This window comes from Vespa mandarinia, chromosome 10, assembly GCF_050613455.1.
Source record: "Vespa mandarinia isolate Hongniang chromosome 10, ASM5061345v1, whole genome shotgun sequence".
NCBI lineage: Eukaryota > Metazoa > Arthropoda > Insecta > Hymenoptera > Vespidae > Vespa > Vespa mandarinia.
In genome coordinates, this window is record NC_140819.1 from 5,851,867 (window position 1) to 5,876,669 (window position 24,803).

A 24,803-nucleotide genomic window follows, 5' to 3' on the forward strand; every position below is an offset into this window, starting at 1 on the left:
TATATTTATATATATATATTATATATATTTTGTAATTATTTAACATTTGCACATAACACCTGATCTGTACTAATATAAACAAAGTAGTAAGTATTGTAAATGGAATATCTTAATTTTAAATGAAAAACTTTGAATATTATAACATGCACTTAATATGTTATGATAACAAAATATTTTACAATATATTACAACAATGAATGAAATTTTCTTAATACTATTATTATTTCTATTGCGCGTTTCTAAATAATTTCAAAAATTATATTACTCATAAAAATAAAATTGTATTATTTAAATTACAGATAAGATGTTATTGATTTTAGTTTACCGATATGTACTGTAGAGGCAAATGTATGGCCCCATGAAATTACACATTCATTAGATACATTTGGACGCTTTAATTTTGCAAATGTTTTCTTATTTACAATTTACAATTCATCCCTACCAAGTAGTTAAAAAAAATATAACAAAATGTAGAAAAACACAAATGATTTTATATACAATTTTCTATTGATGCCTCTTGTTGTTATTGGATACATTCATTCTATTTAATAATGACAATAGAAATATGCAGTTCAAATAGAATGTAGTACCTACTACATAATATTTGAATTGTTAAAATTATGTACATTTTTTAATGTCATAAATTAACAAAGAATGAATATATTCAATATTTATCCTATAAAAGCAATTTTACAACTTATTTAACAACAAGTAGCATCATATTTATATGCTATTTTGTAAGTCAACTAATAGTAATATAATACACAGTATGATACAACATGATACAATTTACTTTGCACTCCATAACTCAATAATTATTTTTACGTTTTCTTGAAAATTAAGAAAAATAGTGTTTCTGTGGTTGACTTTGTTAAAAAGTATTAAAATATATCTGTCTATAAGCGAGTTTCATATCCTCAGGATTAAATATTTTCTATTATTTGTTGATATTTATGATAGTTTTAGATTCTATTCCAGGGATGTTATTCGAATGAAAAAAATTATTATTTAAAATAAATTATTGCATTATTATACTTGACTATATAAAAAAATAATCATTTAAAAGAAATTTGTTTTTCTATTAATGATAAATTAATTTAAAAATATTCTTGTGACTCAGAATAGTCTGTTTTTACCAAACTGGAATGCATTTACCACAATCGACACTTTAATATATTATTGTAATATATAGATTAAAAAATTGATCTATAAGAATTATCAGAATATGATTTTATAGTATATGGAAAAATATTTGACTAAACTTCTGCACCCAGATCTCGTACTCCTTGTTCTGCTATTGGAACATATTTGTCATCGATTTTAACAAGCAATATAACTTTATCAACATGTGATCGACGATTAGGATCGCGATGATTTGGAGACCAACGATGGACAACACATCCTTCCATTCCTCTTTCTGGTACCCAATGTTGCCAACCCGATCGACCACCTTGTTGTCTCATTTTTTCGTCTGGCCAAATTACATCTATTCGACGACCAAGATTAATTGCATCATATACTTGATTCGGGTCCATAATCTATCAAAAATAAACAAAACAAATAAAATATTTAGTACAAAAAATAAAATTAATTAATTATGATATAATTCCAAAATTAATTAAAATAATTAATTTTGAAAGTATACATCAAACAAATTGGAAAAAATAAATCAAACTAAATTTTAACATAATTGTTTCTTATACTTACACGAACTCTCTGAAACACTTCCTCTTTGTCAAGTTTATTAGAAAAACTTGTTTCACTTTTACTTTCAGTTTTGATGTCACTATTACTAAGAAGTCCAGCCAAACTGGCAAGTGTTGAACTAGTGGGTTTTCCAACAGAAGCAAGTGAACCTCTGTTACCACCAAGAGAACTTGTATTTGCTCGACCTAAAGAACCACGTCCCGTTGAACCACCAATTTGACATCCAGATTCCATTGATTGTGATCCCGATGTATTATGACCTGATTGTCCATATCCTGTTATATGGATAGATAAGAGATTGCACAAGCATTCATAAAATATTATATATAAATATAATATCATGTTTCTGCGTACCAGAGTGGATATTGTATGTGGTCATAGAGTATACTCCATCATTTCCAAAACCCCCATCATCTTGCGATCCCGTTCCACCCGATGAACACCCTTGACCACATCTTCTTCTTACTCTGAAATATAAATATTGATTATATTTATATTCATAATATACAATTCTATATATATATATATATGTGTGTGTGTGTAATACAGTGGCTATACCTCCGCCACAATTTTAACACAGTTGATTTAATGGTACCAAAACTTAAAGGACCTCCAACTATGGAACATAACTGTTCATTAGTTTCTGCATAACTGGTAGTTAATGGTGAAACATAAATTGGATATCCAATTGGTTGATCACAAGAACTATTAATTATATTTCTTAATGCCTGCTTCGCATTCTGTATAGAACCGCGTTCAGGATTTCGATTTCTTAAATATACTAATTCTTGTTGTTGGCCAGCCCAAAGACCACGAACACATTCACGATTCATTTTAATTACTCGAAAGCTTAAGTAACGTTTATTAAGCATTATTACTTTATATTCATCAATGCCATCGTCAAGTACATGCCTAAGAAACAATATGTAATCAATTTCTTAAATTTAAATAGTTTATATATATATATATATATATATATATATATATATACATATAAATATTTTATGTACCTAAGTGCCAAAAGACTGGGTGCTCCACTTAAAACAGCATTTCTCCATAAAGGATCAGCTTCGTGACTAATCACAAGATTTTTATCATGATTGTCAATGGCTTCATAAAGAGCACAGCATTCTATGTATTGTTCTGAACTCATAAAATGATCTTGATGCAATTTTAAAGCCATTCTTACACCTTTAGCAACAACACTTCTTAGTAATTCAACATCATGAAGTACCCATTCGTCTCGTGGTGATGTTATTCGAAAATCTCCTATATAATATTAAAATAGATGAAAAAAGTAATGATATATGAATATTTTTTAAAGTAAAATAAAATGAAATTATAATATGAGATAAAGATAATATATATATATATATATTAAACCTTTAAACAGTGCATGTAGACCATATAAAAAGAATTCGACACTTGACACAGTGTTGTGAGAAGCTGCTCCTAAAACGCGTCTTCCCAAAAGACTTAAGCCCAGACAAAGTGATACCAGATTTGAATCACGTGTTTTTTCTAATGACTGAAAAAATACAATATCAAAATATACATAAAAGTAATAATGTATCATATAAAGTGAATGGTTAAAAAAGTACCTTATCATGCTTAGTTGCACAATATTGTATCCAATCAAGGTAAACATTGCAAAAGCTACTTCTTGTAATACCACTTGCTCGAAAGTCGAAGTCTTCGTCAATATTCATATTAAAAACAGGATCAAGATCCGCGAAATTTTTATCCAATGTTGTTTTAAGTGCATCAATAATATCTTGATTCTCCAACCAAGTTTTTAATTTTGGAGACTTAAGAGCATAGAAAACAATACTTTTGACATAATAAGTAATTAATACTTTACGAAATTCATAGACTTGCAGCATTGACACAGCTGAATTATCCGAAATCGAGTAACTTTCAAGTACATACTTGGCACTTGCAACTTCCCAAGCAAGCCATCTCTGACTAAAAGCTGCATTGACACTAAGTACATTTGAAAAATGTCCCATTTCACAACAACAACAATTATCATTATCTTCGATACCTTCGGATATTGCTTCAACCTAAAAAAGAGAAGAAAGAAAAACAAAAAATTAGATATCAAATTTATAAAAAAAAAAAAAAAATAGTTAATGCATAGTCACATAAATAATACCTCTCTTTGTTGACAGTATGTTCCTCTGAACTCAAGACCCCTTAATTGAAAAGTAACTAAACCGTTTCCTAACTGCACTATATGTACTAAACAATTTAGATAATCAGATGCTAAAAGAAAACAATCTCCTTGCTCTACATTACCCCAACGACCAAGAGCAAGATCACCATAAAGACTATGCTGAAGAGACCGTGTCAATTGTTCATAAAATATAGAATTTAAATTATTATCATCTGCACCTAAATTACGATCTAAATGTGAAGACATTCGTGTATTTGAATGATCAACTCTTCTTGTTTTATAGTCACGTTCCCAAAATTTAACTGGACGTACATACGATGATATAAAAATTGCACTTCCTAAAAGTGGATTTAATGGCGTACTTAACATAGCAGATATACCTGCTTGAAGGAAAAGCATTGCAGAATGTGGAACGGAGAATGGTTGGGCAAAGGCATGAAAAGCACTACCCCAAGTAATTTGCCATGGCGCGATATATGTTACAATAAATCTTATTTTTAATAACAATTCATAAATTTTTGCAAATGCTATACCTGTTACAAAATAATCTACTAAAAATGTTTCACTTAAATCACGAAAATCTATTTTAAAAAAAAGAACAGCGAAAACAAGAACTAAATAACGAGTTGATGGATCAGAATATGCCGAACGTAAAGATTTTAATCCGCATATAACGATAATCAATGCTCCAATACTTTCTCCAAATTTGGATACTATCTTTGATGAACATTCAGTAAGTGCACCTAAAAATACAATAGGATAAAGAATGTTTCTCTCAAGAAAACATAAACAAACATAAGCTTTCTCAAACCACATAATTTTTACTGGCTCGCGTACTTCAAATTGTGCATGTTCATGACTACGTAACACAGGTCTTGCAAGACACAACCATGGTAATTGTTTTCTAAGCTGTGGTACTACATAATGTAAAAGAAATCCTAAGCAACTGACGATACCCCATAATACAGGATTTAATTCTGGTTGTAAAGCAGTGAATACTGTAGAGCAATGAATTCCAAAGGATAAAATTCCAATCACAGCACAGACAATTAGATCATTTTTCAGTCTGGCATTAACAGTTGCACGTAATTTCTCTGGAAGAGGGTCGACTAATTCTGAATCAGACATTTGTTCTCCAACTTTTATTTTTACATCTTTTTTTCTACCAGATGTTCTAATTTTAGCTTCTTTATATGTTGTAGTTAAATTATCTTTATGAGTTGTATTTTCTATAATCTTTGCTTCTTTCTCTTCAATGTACATTTCTGGAGGCCAAAGATTTGATTTTACAATGTCCCAAATAACACTAGGATCTGAAGATGACCTACTTAGATGATAAGATATAGCTACAAGTAATCCAGCAAAGATAGAAAATAAAATGTGTTGTGAAGATTTAGGTTCAGTAAGAGCACCATATGCAAATCCATATAATATAATAACAGTGATTATACTACGAGCAAGACAGTATATAGAAGACACCAGACTGGTAGCAGCATTTCCACCAAATAAGTGGATATCTAAATGTTCACAGAGATACATTAGGAAAGTGTTTATCTGTGGAAACAAACCTAATGAGAAAACAATTGGGAAACAAAGAAGAAAAATTAGTAAAACATTTCTTATTTGTAATATGACGTCACAATCAACAACACGTAAACCATATACACGAAATTCTGAACTTTTAAAATTCCTTAATGATTCATTAAAGATTAAAATAAATCCTGAACATAATATATAATATACTGGTCTAGAAAACACTATAATACGATTAAAACCATGTGTCGGGGACGCAGCATCTGGTTGAACTGATTTTAATAAAGAATATTGACAACCAGCAGTTACAAAACAAAACATAAAAGCAAAGATATCTCGATAAAATCCTTGCTGAAGCAAAATTAAACCTAAACCTGCAACAATAACAGCTAATAATGTAGAAACAATTGTTTCTAGAGAAGTTAAATTACGATCGAGTAGAGCTAATAATGATAATCTATCAAATCGCACTTTGACATGTGGTAATTTTCCTATTTTCCATTTGTAATAATGCCTTGTTTGTTTAGGCTTTGTATCAGATCCATCTAAACCATCTATAAAACGATTCCAAGATAAACTTGAGTTTATGTCAGCTTCTTGATGTGCAGGCAATGTTAATACGGGCACGCGATTGTTGGAATCTGATGAATAAGAATATAAATTAAAATTTCCTAATAAACTATGCAATCTGCGATTTCTTTCTGCCATTGAGTCGGAACGCGAAATAAGAGTATGACGAAGCTGATCACATTCTGGATTTCCCACTGGACATTGGCTTGAGCTTCCAGCATTTGAAGAAATTAAATTTGATGGCAATGAATTTTGTGTTTTGGTCTGATTGCTCGCTGGACTTGATAAAACAGGTGGTGTATCTATGATAACTGTCAAACCAGCAGAATTTAAAGATAAACTGCTATAACTATTGCTTAATGAATCTGTTAATTCCCAATTTGCATCATAATGTAAATTTTGATTAAGTTGTTGACGCAATAAAGTATTCAATAATTTTTCATTATTACTTGAAGGAATTTGTGTTGCTGTAGCAAGACCAGAACCTTTTTCATCGAAAGTATATGCCAACCATCCTCCATTATCATCTCGGAAATAATGCACAGCCCCTTCAGACGTGTCATTATGATTAGTTGCTAAATGACATTCTCCATTAGATATTAAACCAAACAGAGCAGTCAATGGTACAACATTATCATCTCTAGTAGGCCTTGGCCCTCTATGAGTTCTATTCGAACGTTTTAAGCGACTCTGCCTTGCTCGAGAATTTCTAGTTTCAGAGTTACGATTAGGTCTGAGATCAGATACAGTACTGGACTGAGCAGACAAATCTCTGCCAGAATTTAATAATGCAGCCAATAATGGAGGTGCAGGACTAGGTAATAGCGTGCTCAACTCATTATTTGAACCAGTTGTTTGCTCAAATTTTGTTTCTCTTCTATCTTTTTCTTTGCGAATTTCCATTGTTCGTTTCGGTTTTGGTCTGATTTGTTCAATGCAAGAAATGTTGTCATCTGTTGTTTCTTGCGTAGGTTTCGGACGGCTTTGCTTTGGAATGGCACCTTGATGACGTTTATTATCTATTTCCAATTGTGGAAGTAATTTTCGTTTTACTTCATTTTCTATGCTTAAAGTTGTTGTACTAGATGAACCTGAATCTGGTTCTTTTGCATGGAGATCTGTAAAAAACAAAAAAGTTTTTTAATTTCTTCATTCTATTCAACATTCAGAAAATAAAAAAATTTGATCGATCGATGATTTATACGACTATTCTATTTTGTTCTAAATTTACATGTAATCGGTTTGAATTTGCATATACTAAATTTAGAATACCACAAACTTACAATCAGTACTAGCTGTCTGTAGACTTTCTGATGTATCCGTATCATCAGATCGAGTAAAAGTCCAAAATACTGGCAGCACAAATTAAAAAAAGGTAATAATGCAACACATAAAATTAAGAAGCACTAACCCTTGACAATCCTTTTTAAACGAAAGTATCATCAATTATACTTACTTTTACTTGTCCATGGTTCAATCGGGCAATCACTACTTTCAAATAACCAATCTATTCCAACAACACTGCCCGAGTTTAGAGGATCTTCTATATTTTTCGTTTTATCATGTCGTTTATCTTTATGTCTCTCTCCATCAGAATATTCATGACTGCTTTGACTTGCATTACTGTATCTTCTTTTAATATTAGATTTTGGCTCTTCAAGAAGTGCATCACGAGAGTTTGCAGAATCATTGTCAACTACAGTATCACCATTAAATCTGAAAACAATTTTATATTCTCATAATATTATGACACACAACTTCAATTTCATTATTTAATTATTAAACAATTACCTTGAAAATCTATCATCAAATCTACTAGTACTAAGACTTCTGTCACGATTAGAAGTAGTAGTGTTGTCATTCGTTGTTTTTCTAGTTAATAATGGACTATATGAATCTCCAAGACTGAAACCCCCAGAACTTTCATTAGCAAATTGTTCATCACTTTGTTCTGCTATTGGATGAACTATTTCAGATCCATAGCTAAGATATGGTAATAATTGTAATTGATTTCTTGTTAAGGTATTCTGAGGTAAAACCTTTATAAAACGAATAAGAGATTACTAATACTAAGAAATATTCATATAAAGTAACTGCATTTAAATTTTTATATCTAATGTACCTTTTTAGTATTAATTGTTTCAAGACTTTGTGGATGTAAAGGTAGATTATTATCATCTGTAATATTTACATTTTTGTTAGTTGCACCAATAGTTTCAAGACTTTGTGGATGAATAAGTTGCTGATGTGGCTTTTTAGTAATCACCTAATAATTGAAATGGAATGGTATTAAAAAATGAAAAAACATAAAATAAAAAAACATGTATATATATAACGTGAAAAATATATAGAATATAAGTTGTCTTATATATATGCTTGTATAGAATAATAAACGTACATACAAATTATAAAAGAGAAAAAAAAAAAAATTATTACCTCTAATGATTGAGGATGTGATGAGATTTTATTTTTGTCCGCATCCTCTTTCTTTGATATAATTTCAAGACTTTGTGGATGATCATTTATTAAATGAGTTTCCATAGGAATTGAGTTTGAATTAAGTCTTCGAACACTTTGATTCGATTTCCAGTAAGCATAATCATCACCATGATGTTCTAATTCTAAGGAACTAGTTTGTTTTATTTGGCTCTCAGATCCAGTTTTCCCAAGGCTACCCTGTTTCGAGTGTCGATTTCTAGAATCTTCGGATGCATGTCTACACAATTTACGTGGACCTGGTCGATCTTCTTCTGCTATCACCACACATTTTTGTCGTTTTAATCGCCATTCTAGATATAATTAATATATATAATTTTGCAAGTCACAATACCATTTTATTAATCATCATAAATATTAATTTATTCTATCTCAACCTTAATCTATTTTATTGTACGCTCAGATTATATTTCATAATTTGCAAACCTCTAAATGTCATTGTAAATGATTTTATTATCAGTAGATTACCATTTATTATATTCCTAAAACGTGGTTCATGGTATTGGGCAGAAACTAATTCTGCTTCATGTACATTAATACTCGTTACCATGGGTTTGCTTAATTGTTGTGCTTCTTCTGAACTTTCTGAGCTATTTTTTCTATGTATTTCAACTTTTAAATCTATAGTAGAACTAGGTTTTTCTCTATTATATTCTGATGTTATACTATCGGCATCTGCATTTTGTATATTGGACTCTATAAAAGAGTTACGAGATGAACATTCCACAGGTGGAGTATCAGTTTTACCTATAAGTACGATCAATAATAGTTTTCAATAAATTCAATTGCAAATATACAAAAGTTTTGATATGACATAAACTTATAAACAAAGATTTCATCTGTTTTATATTTTTGTTAATAGAAATGAAGATAAAAAAAAAAAAAATAATAAATAGACATGAAATATAAAGCTTTTAGAATAAAATATAAAAAGCATATATATTCATTATTCCTATTGTATTGTAATAAAAATTCATTTGTTAATCTAACACAGTTACATAATATAAAAATCAAGAACTTTTATATAAATACCATTTAAAACTTGGAGTTCTATACCATGCTCAACTTGATCTTGTAATTGTTCTCTATGTTTATTACGTGCCACACGTCTTTTCTCGCTTTCAGATTTCTGTTGACTAATAGATTGACCTGGTTCTTCCAAACATTCAGTTGTATCATAGACACAGTGTAATGCATGATTTATGCACTTTATTGTACCAAATAATACAACAATGGACGAACAATAAGCTAACCAAACATATAATGTTGGTGGAAAATACTAAAATACAAAATTATTAATGAAAGGTTTATCGAAAAATCTTTATTCTTTCAAATATTTAATATGTAAATATAATCGTATAAAATAATAGCGTATTACAGTTTCAACATGGTATAAAAAAAAAAAAAAAAAAAGAAAAAAAAAAAAAGAAAAAAAAAGAAAAAAAAATCTAAATATTATTCTTAGATTATTGATTGTAGAATGTACAATATACACAATGACTACTTACGAGATATATCGTAAATGGAAGACAAAGCAAAAACAGCCAGACATAGAGATGAAAGGTATTTGAGAAAACATCGAGATGTGGATCGTAAAACCAGCCTCCTGTCAGGCTCGCCCAGACGCCTTGTCTTAAAATTTCCAGCGTTTGCGAACCCATACCAATAGTAAATGCACTTCCTCACCATTTTCCCATCACTTGACGATCAACGGTTTTATACTTGTCTTATCCTCTCTACAAGAAAAAACGCGTGGCCAGGGAGAAGGTGACAACGAATCTCATCTTGGTCTTTCTCTTATTAATCAATGGATTTGGCGCACACGATTCAGTGGCTCCGCAGCCATCTTCATTTCTCAGATGATCGCGATCATAAACCACATGGTTCGAAGTATGAGAGTGGATGTAACCCTCCGTAACGATCGTACGATCGTTTATCATAAACTTGTTTTTTTTACGTTGAAAATGAAATACGAGAAGAAGACGTCAAGCGAAGGGATGAAAGCACGTGTGAAATCATTTTGAAAAATTTATCGATAACGCGTCGTTTTCGTGTGACCGCCGTTCGATTTGTCATCGTTGCATTGAGAATAGGCTCTGTTCTGTATCGGTGGTACACTATCGAAGAATCGCAGTTGCATTAAAGTTGGAAAGCCTTTCGGATATCCACCCGTGAATCGCGGTCGAACGTATCACGACGTCAACGGTGGGGCCGTCAAACGAAACATGGCGTCCGTTAGGTTATCGCTATGAGTGCTCATCAATTTTCTCATATTAAATGTGGAATTATCGTTTATCCTGCGGACTGACGCGAAGCGTCGCGTCCTCGTGGAGACGAGCACGATGCTTTGAAAGACACATTGGAGACTTACTCGTCGACTAACGAGAAGACTTTTAAGCGAAGAGGAATCGTTCTCGTCAACAGTGGCTTGTGGGTATACACACCCTGACGCGACACTTCGAAGGAACGATTTTAAGGCATCTTCTTATTCTTCTATCCTTTTTGAAATATCGTCCGCTTGTTACGTCGAAACAAAGAAGAAAATTGACATCACTTTTTGATAGCCCTTACTGGAGCCGTTACTGGATTCCTTAGCCAGAATGCCGGTGCCTGCTAAATTGTTTTTATCCACGGGGTGGTAGCGGTACCGATTACGTTCTTTCACCCTGCTTATTGTCGCGAAACGTGTACGTTCTTTCTGAAATTATCCATCTAATATTTCTTTATTATGACGTTTAACAACTGTCACAACTATGTATTACGGTTACACGCGCATTACTAAAAGTTCCCTGATACATAAGTAAAGCTATTTCAAAGTCTGATAATTTTTATAAGACTATGCAAAAATGAATGAATGAGAACTCGTTAATAACTTTGCTATTTCCTTTTCATTTCAATGGAAAAACCTTGAGATACTTCTTTTTTGTTTTGTGTGATGTGTAATCAAAGGGACGAAATATCGTTTAGAGGTGCAAAAAAAAGAGACTGTGATTTGCACGGACAAAAAGACTACAGAAAGTGTTGATCCATATGCCGCCGGCCGGGCTATCGGCAAGGGGCTTGTCTACCTTGATGGACCACGGACAACCAGATGCTCGTCATCGGAGCGAGCGGTTTCTACTTTATCCAGAGAATGGCTCCACATATTCTCATTCTTCTAGCACAGCCACTTTGTCTCCACGATATCAATCTGGAAACAGAGGGAACAATCATTCCACCAGGTTAATTATCATTTTGTATTAGTTCAATGATAAATCTATGGTAAGGTATTAAATATAAAAGCTGTTTGATTTTCTTTTTTTAGTTACGGATATTTGTATGGACGTACGTCCAGCAACAATATGTCTGACAGCAGTGTTTCTGATACACACAGTGGTGGTACAGCAAGAACTGTTTCTCAACAAACTAGTCCATCTCATGGAACACATTCGTCATCTCGATCACGACAAGATAATAGCTCAACTATTTTCACTGCACTATTTGATTATGTTGCTCAAGGTGAAGATGAGTTATCTTTACAAAGAGGTGAAACTGTCGAGGTATATAATATATCTAAACGTCATAATAATATTTATGGTATTCAATGTAAATGTAATGTTTTATTTCTTGTATTAGGTTTTGTCTAAGGACTCTAAAATCTCAGGTGACGAGGGATGGTGGACAGGAAAAATTCATGGGAAAGTTGGTATTTTCCCAGCAAATTTTGTTGCCGAGGTAGAAAGCATTGACAGGGTATCGTCAGTGATTGATAAAGTTCAACCGGTTGAAATAGATTTTGAAGAATTGCAATTGGAAGAAGTTATAGGTGTTGGTGGTTTTGGTAAAGTGTATAGGTATGAGACATCAATTATTATTAATTACAAACAATATTAATTACAAATGTATATAAATTTTTGTTTTTCTCTTATTATATTATAGAGGGTTTTGGCAAAAGCATGAAGTAGCTGTCAAAGCAGCTCGTCAGGATCCAGATGAGGAGCCTAGTGTAATATTAGAAAATGTCAGACAAGAAGCAAAATTATTTTGGTTATTAAAACATGAAAATATTGTGCAATTAGAAGGTGTTTGCTTGAAAATGCCAAACATGTGTCTTGTCATGGAATACGCTCGTGGGGGTAGTTTAAATAGAGTTCTTAGTGGTAGAAAAATCAGACCAGACGTTCTTGTAGATTGGGCAATTCAAATTGCACGTGGTATGGATTATCTTCATAATAAGGCACCTGTCAGTCTTATTCATAGAGACCTAAAGAGTTCTAATGGTAGGATATGTTATGTTACATACATATTTTTTTATATTAATTATTGTTAAACTGAACTATTAAAAGTGAATTAATTTTAACTTGTAATACATTTTTATTATATAGTGTTACTAAGTGAACCTATAGAAAATGATGATCTTCAATATAAAACACTAAAAATAACAGATTTTGGATTGGCAAGAGAAGTTTATAAAACCACACGTATGTCAGCTGCAGGAACGTATGCCTGGATGGCTCCTGAAGTTATAAAAAAAAGTACTTTTAGTAAAGCTAGTGATGTTTGGAGGTCAGTTTTAAATTTATTTATTTTCGCTTTGATCTTGATTTAGTTTCAATTAAAAAAATTAGTATTAATTGCTATTTACAGTTATGGTGTACTTTTATGGGAATTGTTAACTGGTGAAACACCCTATAAAGGTATAGATGCATTAGCTGTAGCATATGGTGTTGCAGTCAATAAATTGACACTTCCAATCCCATCAACTTGTCCTCAACCATGGAGGTGCCTCATGGAAGGTATAAATAAAAAAATTAAGTTTATTTTATTGACATCTTTTATTCAACATTATGAATATTAATATTGATAATTGTGATAAAGCTTGCTGGTCATCAGACAGTCATTGCAGACCTGGCTTTGTGGAAATTTTATTGGCATTAGATGAAGTACGTAGTGCATTTGCAGCAACACCACACGAATCATTTCATACAATGCAAGAAGATTGGAGGCTTGAAATTGAGCAAGTTCTTCATGGATTGCGCATGAAAGAGAAGGTAATAAATATATTACATTTGTAGATAATATTCCGATAGTAACGTAGTATAAATAAAACACTACATAAAAAGCAAGATTATTATTTTTTTTTTACTATCGGAATCGAATTAAAATTTATTTATAATAATAAAAATAATATTTAATTATTATTTTAAATGCTATACAAAGGCATGCCGTTCTCTCGAAGAGGTAAGATACGAGCTCTTAACAACGATGCGTATAATAAGACGAATTTTAAGTTATTTCCAATAGCACAGATATGTTGAAGCGCAACGATGTATGATCTTTTTATAGAATTATTTTATTTTTTATTTCTTAGGAATTGCGCTGTAGAGAAGAGGAATTGACAAAAGCACAAGTGCAACAACGACAACACGAAGAAAACTTGCGGCAACGAGAACAAGAGTTAGCGGCTCGTGAAATAGATTTATTAGAACGTGAATTGACAGTAATGATAATTCAACAACAAAATACACCCACGCCTAATAAAAGGCGTGGTAAATTTAAAAAGTCGAGGTTAAAACTGAATAAAAAAGAACCAGGAAGTAATATTAGTGCTCCTTCAGGTAATCCTTTTACTTATTTCTTGCTTTAATCATATCGTTTCCATAATTCTAAAAAATATGATATACTTGTTGTTTAGATTTCCGTCATACTATAACTGTTCAGCATACGGCCTTAGACAGAGGAAAAGGTAGAAATCCATCAAAACCAAACAGTCCACCAGGTTCACCTAGTATTCCAAGACTACGTGCAATCGCATGTGAGTTAACATTTTTTTTCTTACTTTTTAAAGTTATAGTATTATTCATGTTATTTTGTTTTCAAATTATACAAATGTGTTTTCATTATATATGATAATAATTTCTTAAACATATTAGATGTTTCCAATGTTTGCGCTTTGTAGATATATTTATACTTATTTTATATTTTCTTGTCTAGCATGGTGTGAGCAAAAAAAGTATTTATGTAAATTATTATTAGTAGTTCCTCTATTTTTCTTCTATTTACAAAAAACATTAGTTTCTATCGTTTTTCATGAACACATAATTACGAAATAATTACATTCACGAAGTTTCTTAAAATAATGAATAATGTGCAAGAATAAAAATGATAAATGTAATAAAAGAAAAGGATAGGAAAATGTGTAGCTAGTATTAGTAGAGTAGCGTTTTGTTTTTTGTCTTCCATCTATAGTACCAGCAGATGGAGTTAAGGGTAAGACTTGGGGACCATCGACTCTTCATCAACGAGAGCGTGGAGCTATAATCACACAGCCACCAAATCCTGCATCGCCCGGTGGCAAACGGTGGTCTCGTTCTGCGCCAGATCTTGAAAAGACTCCACTGCGTACAGCTTTGCTGGCAAGCGCACATCGTTCCCCGCTTCTGCAAGAAATAGGTAACCCCTCCTCCAGAAAATTGTACTCCTCAGCAAATAATTTAATAGCAAACAATCAGCCAGGATGCAGTTATAGTGATATTTCCAAAAATTCCGATAATGTTATGCAGAGCACAGGTACGGCACATTATAATGTAGGGGAGGATTTTTGTATGCTGGATAATGATATATATGAAACAATGGTTATACAGCACAAATCACAAAACAATTTAAAGACTCACTTTTCAGAAGAGCACTCAATAATTTTAGATAATTATACGAAGATTATGCCCACGGGTGGAAGTGTTCTAAAAACAATGTCATCTAAGTCTCCAAAATATGCAATGGGTGAAGGAGAGCATTCTTATTCTACAAATTTTGTTCATAGTGTAGCATCTACTTTGGTAGGTACTGCAAAACGAGTAAAGAATAAAAAACGTGACAGAAGCAAATCAAAAGAATCGAAGCGTAGGGATAGCTCAGAATCACGATTAGCATCGTTAGCCGACTTTTTTCGTTCCCCTTCTGGTTCGAGAAAAAGTTCATTAAATTCTCCACGTAGCATGGAAAGAAAAAATTCTGTTACTATCAAGATTAACGATACAGATGGTTTAGAATCAAGTCCAGAAAATTCTATAGGTAAAAAATCACATCATAAATCACGCGTCTCCAGAAGTCCTTTAAGAGTGTTTAATAAAGTAAAAGCATGGGGTAGTCGTGATGCACTCGATGACAAATCAACTGCTATTAAAGTTGAATATAGTGTTTTGGAAAATATTATATCCTTTCCACAATTTAGTCGCCGTGATTCTGATCAAAATAATGTACCTAAATTCTTAGCTGCAAATTCTCGCGAAGGTATAGATTTTGAGAGTTTAGAATCAGAACTTTGTAATTTTGATTCGGAACATTCAAACGATAGTTCTAGGTCGAAAAATTCATTAAGGTATTTTCAAGAGAGCAAATCCAATAGGCCTCCAATGTCACTTGACAATGTTGTAAGTACATTAGACACATCGTCGAATCAATCTGATCAATCTTTTGATCATAGCTTTGATCCGAATTCCTTACTCAATCAAAAGTCCAAAAGTAATGAATGTTTATATAGTCCTGTGAAAGATGATATTAACAGTGTCACTTTTGCTTCACCTAATTGTTCTTGTCTTCAAACTTGTGAACATTCACATCCTGATGGTAGTTCAAAGAACATTTTATCAGGTGTTTTCAGGAAGTTCTGAAGAACTTGATGCCTCTTGATCCTATACCCTCTAAGAGTGTTGCAACGAAAAAGTTTTTTCGAACAAACAATATAAAGATTTATATAAAAGATTTTTATTAAATATATATATATATATATTTTTTTTTTATAACTGATTGTGTAAACAACAATCAATTATATTTTGAACTTAACTTTTAATATTAGAATTTAAAACTCAGAAATCGATTTATGAGCTAATTTCTTCAGTTGCTATATATCTTGAATTATTTTTTATTATAACAAGCATATCTTCTGTTTATCACAGGCCTTTCTGAGGAAAGCATTTATCCCACTCGTAAGTTTTCTCATAATATTGCAAGAATTATATAGATTTTCATGTAAAAGATTTTTTCCTTTTTTTCTCCTTTTTTTTTTTTCTATTTTCTTTCCACAAAGTTTTATGTAATGTAGTGAAACAACGATCTCAAGTAGAGAATGTGTTTTTACTTTCATAACAAAATACTTTTATCTTGCTAAGTTGTATTACGTAGATTGTGCTTAAACTTGATCATATAAACGTAATGCATGAATACACCAATCAATGATTCTTGTCATTGTCTACTGCTCATTCAACAACAATGCTCCTAGATATATATATCTCGTAATTTATGTAAGCTATTTTCAGATATTTAATAAAAAGTTGTGCTATTTTATTTGATAACGGAGCTCTGCCTTTTTAAGAATAAAACGATTAAAATAAATCACTTAGTACAATATGTACTATTACAAGTTTTGAAAAAAGTGATCTTTATAAACTTTGGTGAGGGACCAGACATAAATTTAAGTATTTTATAAAGAATATTACAAGTTGATGTCAATATAGGCTGATTTATTTACAAGAAAGTCAAATATTTCATTGTGTTAGGATTATTTTTACACGTGACTGCCAAGAATTGCAGTCTTGTGTTTGGTACCCTGGAATAATCTATAAATTATTTATTGCCTTAATGTAAGCTGATGGGAAAAAAAGAAGCTCAAAGAAAAAAAAATTGCAGCCTTTCTGGTGTTGGTTCTTTTCTTATATTATTTGGAGTATATAACATTCTAACAAGCAGAGCTAACAATCTACTACTATGTGAAAAGAACTATGCGCTTCTGCCATTACAGCAGTTTTACTCTAATAGTATTCCTGTGTTAGAGCGTTATTAAGTTGTGTCTGTATAGTCATAACAATGAAGCTTAAATCAGAATTAGAAGATTTACATATGAAATACTGTTCATAATTAAAGTAGTTATGCTATTTTTATTGCCTTATGTGCATTTAAATTGATTGCACATTGTTTACTTGTTAGTATAACTTTCAGCGATTTGTTTTAGTATTACAGTAAACTCCGAATATCTCTAAAAAAAAACGAATTTGCACACATCACATATTATATATGGACCACAAGCACACACTTGTATTTAGACATAGAAATTTTTTCAATAAAACCTTTTCAGTTGGACACATTGAATTTTGTTTTTTCGTTTTTCTCTCGGGTTTTTACGCTCGGTCCTGTGATTTCATTTTTATTTTTTCATTTCTTTTTTTTTTTTTTTTTTTTTTTTTTTTTTTTTTTTTTTTTTTTTCTTTTAATAGGATCAGTAAATTAAGTAATTTGTTAAGATGTCTATTGTAAGTAACAATATTGTAGTTATATATGTCTCTAATATATTTAAATGCTTGCATTACATTTTTAATACATTTACATATATATAAAATCTTTATTATTGATAAAGTATAAACGTATGCTATACATTATTGAATCTAAAAAAAAAACATTACCTACTTTTATTATATTCAATCTTAAATATTATGGGTACATAGCAATAACCGAGCGTAAAAAAGTTCCCTGCATGCTTCCAGTAGAATCCTAATTAACTCCAATTGGGTTTGGTCCTTTTCTATCCTGAACATGGACTGACTCTGTGAAGCAAGTATTCCACTTCATTCTATTACATTCTGTATTCTATAATTTACAGAATAATATAAAAAGCACAGAAAGGACTGTTATTTCTAACAAATTAAATGAATTATAAATTTTTAGAATATATCTAAATTATAATTAATTAAAGATATGCTTGTAATTAAAAATTACAAATACAAATGACTATATTAGGTTTATGCATCTATACACATCCGCTTACATAGACCTATATTGCACTTGCATTTATTAAAATATCTGCATTTGTTGCATCATCGTGCATGTTGAACATATATTATTTTTTTATTTATTCGATGTATAAGCTAAAATGTGTATATTAAACCAAAGTATATATAAATGCTAAAGTAAGAATAGATATATATTTAAAATAAATTATTAATAATATCTTTTTAATTTTTTTAAATATTTCATTTAACGCGTAAAATTAAGATGCAACTTTTGCACACAATATATGAAATATATTGAAGCAATGCTTTCGCCTATACAGTGTATGTCTAAGATGAATACATTGTATCACATTTTATATCAATGTATTCATCATAAAAATATCAACAACAATTAAACAACAATTCAAAGATATCTTACACTTACATCTTAAATACTGCCTGCTTTGCAATAAGTTTTCTTTGTTAATCTAATTTTATCAACAAGTAAGGATCACCAATTAAATATTTTAATCAATTATAATATCTTAGATACTTTTAACTTAAGTAACATTATTAATACCTTTGTAATTACCTAACCAAATCCAACATATTTTAATAAAATTATCAACTTGTAGAGTTTCTAACAAAAAAAAAAGAATATATATATAATATTTTTCAAGTGCAATAGCATGCATGTCATACTTTACGCTTATGTACGTTTTTCTTATATATACTTCTTTTTTATTAATTAATAAAAGTCTTTGAAGGTAAAAATTACTACTGGAGTAAACAAATTTTATATTAGATACTTCATAAAGGTAAGGCACACAGACGCATTTGAAAAGTGCTTGTTCAATAACCATTGTAATGAAATTATTATGAATAATCAATTTCATTTGATATATACAAACTTATTTTAAATTAAGTAGCAAAAAATATTACATAATATTACAATGATATCAATAAACATTAAGATGGACAATATATTTATTATTATGGAAATGTGATTGTTTTTTATAGATTATACAGCATTACCATCTGATCTCTCAACCGACTGGGTAACACCGGATTATCCTTTAACACCTGGATTGACTGGTCCTTACATCATGCCAATGCCTGTTCCTATGCCTACTCTTTACAATGGTGAAATGAAAAAACCAAAGTTAAGCATAATTGAGCTGGTATTATACAATATCGCAGCCATGTTGGCTGGTGTGGCAACAGGGTATGATGTGCGAATGTCAAACATATCTCCAATTCATCCAAGACTACATCCACGATTAAATGAATGCGAAGATGATCTACCAAGATGGTGGTTTCATCCAGAAACTGGATCAAATCGTAATTCTGGTTATCTTGGTCCTGACTATGAGTTTAGTTCGAGCAGTGGTTATCCTCATAATACTTATCATGGACCAGCCCGTCATTATAGGTACACCTCTATGGTCTGAGTGTAAACTTCAAAACTTTAATAATGTATATCAATATAATGAATTTTTCAATAAGAAATTTACTTTTATTAAATAATACTCTTTGTTACAGGCCATTTTTGAGTAATATGGGTGGTATAGCCCCGGGTCTTCCACCTAGTGTCATACCAGATAAACCATTACGGTTTACAGATTCACCACAACATTATGTCAGTAGTTCAGGTTCTAATGCCCCAACACCAAGCCCACGTAGAAAAAGTAGTAGTACAAGTAATGAAGATACATACCCATCTGATACGGGTAGAGTTGAACGTATAGAAAGGGGACCTACAATTTACTTGGGAAATGTTGCACCATTTCCTGACTATGGACCACCAGTCTATGCAGTTGTTTCATCGGTAAGACGCAACCCGCCTGATACATCTTATTTTGTACACCCGGATTATCAGTAAGTATTCAACACTATTTCAAAATATATTCTTCTGAAAAAAAACAAGGAAATGAAATATTTATTTATTTATTTACTTTTTTTTTATAGTGACCGAATGTTAGATTGTCCTGAATTTCCACATGCATATGACAATCCGAGTAGTATAAACAGTACTGCTCGACCTGCATCAAGACTTCCTTCGTACACACATCATCGTACCCCTTCGAACGTTTCCAACGCAAGTACATCAAGTCAGAGTAACATTAATCCAACATTTCGTTTAGAGGATGAAGAAAATTACTCTTTATATCCAGCAGGTTCCTATTATCCACGATCATCCAACATTATCTCAAATATAGCATTATATAATTCTGGTATCCTTAATCATGAATATGGTTCGACATTTTTATCACGTCAAAATTCTCACGAATCAAATTCGAATTCTGGAGAACGTCCAAGTAATCTTGAGGTAGTGACTCGATTACGTTCAAGTTTGAAACGATCTAATTATTCTTATAATTCCCCAAATAAAGGTACAAGTAAAAATAATTCTGGGTCTTGTACCCCCACGAATCCTACACCACCAGATTCACTAACATCGGAAGATTCGAGTTATGTTTCTGCAAAAGATAGTCAAATTTCTATAAGTAGAGTTCGATTTTCTCCTGTAACATTTGATCGAGATGGAATTTCACGCGATCATAGAGAAACCTTATTAGATATTCCTGTTCATGGACAAACGCAAGATGCAACGGTACCTTTACAAGCCAACCGACGTCCGAATAGAAATAGAAAACCAAGTATCTCTGAATTAGAAAGAGAATTTTTATCATAGCACTGGCTTATTTAAAATAATGGGAAGATAGCAAGACTTAATAGCCTTTATAATCTATTAATTTTGAGAATGTCATACGATGTGTTTTGAATAACTGAAAAATTAATGGGATGCGGCGAAATACTATAATGGGGATGTTATAAGTGCGATATATTACGATCTACGTCATTAAAACACTGCCTCCTCTAAAATGTTTTAATATAACAATAATTGCAAAAAATCTTGTACACTAAGAATTACATATTTTACATTCCAGTTAACTTGTTAGTTGAGATAATCAAGGAGATTCTAATAAGATATTAGTCTATTTATAATGAACAAAGAATCATTGTGTCTCTTACACTAAAATTTACATTATACAATAATTTATAAAAATAATATATATATATATATTTATATATATATATTCAAATGACCATCATACAATTACATTTATATAATATGGTTTAAAGCAACAGTTTCATATATTATTTGTAATATCTTTATATATGCATTCCATATATATGTATATATATATATGTATATGTCTTATCAATGCTGATCAAAAAAATGAGAACAAATAGTAATATACATATTATTATATTACAATTTATGTTCACATAAAAATAAAATTGTATAAAAAATGTTTGTTAGATTTTTATATATTCTTTTAATTAATAAACAAATAACTATATTTTTTTTCTAATTAACACGATTATATACATATAAATATATGTGTGTGTTGCAGTAATATTCAGTATTGTAGTAATAACATTCCAATGAAATTTACATAAGATATATGAATATTATTTTTTACAATTATTTGTGACACAGTTATTCATCAGTAATTTTTAATTACACATAATATCATTTATAATAATTCTACTTCCTTTCTAGTATTTATTTTGAATTATAGTAGGCATTGAATTATATGACACCTAAGATTTTTTTACATAATAATGATGAGCCGTAAAGATACACAATGTTATTAAATGACGTATTTCGCCGCGATTTTTAATATTATTTTATTATCTTCCCATATAAAGTTAAATACGACACAATAAATATGCATACTCATACAAATTGAAAGATATTAGATATATAATACTAGATAATAGGTACATATATAATAAAAAGTTGTATAGTAAGAATTTGTATGTACTTATAAATTATCATTGAAGATAAATTGTGTACCCAGCTGAGACACTTGTCAGAGTACTTCTTTTTTTATGTAACACAGCATGCATTGAACTGGTTAGTGTGCCTGTAGATCGTATTAGTTAAAATGCATAGTACTCTACAAATGATACAGTTGTATAGGGTACAATCTGTTTATAAGCGACTTTAGAATTTAAACACCTCATATAAATAATCAATATTGTACATACAAATAAGCACTAATTGATAATTATCACTTTATATTAGATCAACTATGCCTACATTCCTTGTACAATTTGTATAATACATATCTCTTAGGCGCATATAGAATTATATCAAAGAATGTACTACATACACCTTGGAGATATGAAAGCCAATAGTAATACAAATGTGCATACAAAATACAATGCACTCATTAAATAAGATATACTTTCAATTTGATATATATTAAAATCGAAAAGTGTGAAAGGTAATAGTGAATGTGTTATTCACTTAATATACTTATTGACTACTAAAAGAACTAACTAAACATTTTAAGGATATGTATTGTTAATTTATTATTAATAAGTAGTGCCTGAAATAACTGTATGGTACGCATAGTGAGTTGGATTAGATCAGTATTCATCCCTCACATGTAAGGCAAAGTTGCTACATGAAAATTAAAGTATGAAAGTATAAACATAGGAGACAGTTGGTAGTATGCACTCATATAGTGCAAAATTCTCTTACATATATGTAATATGAGTACTACAAATCTTAATGACAGGTAATAATTAACATATGATTTTAATTTTACATTAAAAATCAATCAAAATCTATCTATATTTTATGTATATTTTATACTATGTTTTATACAAATCAAAAGTAATATCTTTATTTCTACAATTATACATGAAATCACATCAGTATGAAAAATATATGTGAATTTTCTTTTAAAAAGGTATAATTGGATAGACATGATACTTTCCTGATTGATAAAAGATCAGTATTGTAGGATATACTGCAATGTACATAAAATACAGTAGGAATAAAATAAAAAGGAAAGTGCTTCTAAAGCATCATTTTTTACAAGGGAATGTTTTTAAATTGTTAAATTTGTAGTAATAGTATAGTTTTACCAATAGATCTCTTTGATCTATTATACTAATACCAGTGGTATATTATCTATAAAATGTATCCGAATTGATTTGATTTAAAATGCTAATATGACATTTCACTAGTGAGATCTTTGTTGAGAAAAGATTTATGGAAGTTCAGTATGCATTTCAATCTTTGTTAAGTACAGAAAAGTGACACATTATTACATAAAATAAATCATTTGAGAGATCTTACATTATATTATATATATATATATATATATATATATATATATATATATATATGTATATATATATATGTATATATATATATACACATATATATTATGTAATATAGAAAAAGATTTAGATAAATTGGTTATATCACATAATAATATCAAACTGAATAATTTATAATGGGTATACCTTTCTGTGCCATACAAAGACATTTTGCGGTGCTAGTATCACATATTTAATGTAAGTGACACAAAAATTCAAAATGCTTCCAAAATAATCGAGAAACATTTAACAAAATTTTAGAATGCTAATATCAATAACTGTTAATAGTTACGATAATTTAATTCTATAAGATAATGTTCGGCAGCTATCAATGTATGAATTGTATAACGGCGTAAAATCGCCACCTGTGCTAGTCTAAGCTATATTTATTTTTTATATATTATGACTTGTTTAGATTAAATTATATAGAAGAAAAATCAGATTTTGTATTCTATCAGATGCGATAACATAACATATTCAATGGTATGTTTAAAGTAATTACACACAAAAAAAAACATTTATCGGTTATAAAAACTTTTTTTTTTATTTAACAGTATTAATATATTTGACGAATTGTTCAAATGCTATATGATGCACATAAAAATTGTTTGCATAAATAGAATTGTGCGATTTATATTTTAATTCTCTCTCATATTCTTAAATGTAATATGACCAAATCATACACATACACACATACACACACACACATACTGAACCTATCTCTTATAAAATAAAATTAGATTGTAAATATGATAATGATATAACTCACATTCAAACTTGCATGTGTTGCTTGCAATATAATAATTTGTACAATAACATTCATGACCAAGAAATTAATTGTAAATGAAATGTCTGATTGAATATTTGTACTGTGATAGTTCCCCTCATGTTTGTACGTGTACTTGTCTGTAGTTGGATAATATAGTTTTACTTAATATATATATATATATATATATATATATATATATATATATATTTATATTTATATATATATATATATATATATATATATATATATATATATACATAATTTTATTATGACGGGGAGATATCACAGTTCTTCAAATATACATATATATAGATCATTTTCATAGAATTGCATTATTATTCAATTTCTTGTTTTTATTATGGGCAAGCTTATAAAAGAATGAGAGAAGAAAAAATAACTCATGATTCCGTATAAATATGAGAATTATTTAAACTACTCGATAGTCATAAGAGTATATTATTAAGCAGCTGAGTGCAATGTGTTCCACGTGTATTTTAAGCAACAAATGATTGCTTTGGTGTGCGCCTTAAATAAAAGTAACGCAAAAGTGGATCTTTGAATATTAAGAGATATCCACAAAAGAACAACATGATGATAAAAGAAGTTTAAAATAATTATTACAATA

General features: G+C 30.1%; 2 protein-coding genes and 1 long non-coding RNA gene across 5 annotated transcripts; 1 reads left to right on the forward strand and 2 right to left on the reverse strand.

Annotated features, from left to right (window-relative positions):
* Window positions 1-39: 39 nt before the first annotated feature.
* On the reverse strand, window positions 40-10,143 carry pcx (pecanex). 2 transcript variants are annotated; one of them, XM_035876817.2, is made up of 16 exons: window positions 9,991-10,143; window positions 9,515-9,761; window positions 8,951-9,229; window positions 8,423-8,775; window positions 8,109-8,252; window positions 7,778-8,025; window positions 7,443-7,702; window positions 7,270-7,338; window positions 3,863-7,104; window positions 3,309-3,770; window positions 3,091-3,235; window positions 2,718-2,976; window positions 2,266-2,619; window positions 2,062-2,174; window positions 1,708-1,982; window positions 40-1,538 (listed from the first exon to the last, which is right to left on the reverse strand). In XM_035876817.2, exons 1-16 carry the CDS (start codon window positions 10,141-10,143, stop codon window positions 1,257-1,259), a joined length of 6,885 nt encoding a protein of 2,294 aa, XP_035732710.1. In that variant the 3' UTR covers window positions 40-1,256. The 2 variants fall into 2 exon arrangements, with proteins under 2 accessions (XP_035732710.1, XP_035732712.1); XM_035876819.2 differs by lacking the exon at window positions 7,270-7,338 and having other exon boundaries at window positions 41-1,538.
* Window positions 10,144-11,100: 957 nt separating this feature from the next.
* Window positions 11,101-21,228, forward strand: LOC118446320 (mitogen-activated protein kinase kinase kinase 11). Of its 2 annotated transcripts, XM_085659806.1 has the most exons (14): window positions 11,101-11,703; window positions 11,787-12,021; window positions 12,098-12,315; window positions 12,401-12,741; window positions 12,847-13,027; window positions 13,109-13,257; window positions 13,340-13,512; window positions 13,833-14,079; window positions 14,157-14,276; window positions 14,711-14,914; window positions 16,417-16,446; window positions 19,243-19,654; window positions 19,765-20,100; window positions 20,191-21,228. In XM_085659806.1, the coding sequence occupies exons 1-14, from the start codon at window positions 11,513-11,515 to the stop codon at window positions 20,915-20,917; spliced, it is 3,564 nt and encodes a 1,187-aa protein (XP_085515932.1). In that variant the 5' UTR covers window positions 11,101-11,512; the 3' UTR covers window positions 20,918-21,228. The 2 variants fall into 2 exon arrangements, with proteins under 2 accessions (XP_085515932.1, XP_035732715.2); XM_035876822.2 differs by lacking the exon at window positions 16,417-16,446.
* On the reverse strand, window positions 20,003-24,316 carry LOC146872717 (uncharacterized). Its single transcript, XR_014982653.1, has 3 exons — window positions 24,179-24,316; window positions 20,265-20,702; window positions 20,003-20,134 (listed from the first exon to the last, which is right to left on the reverse strand). It is a non-coding gene; the product is annotated as an uncharacterized LOC146872717 (long non-coding RNA).
* Window positions 24,317-24,803: the final 487 nt, after the last annotated feature.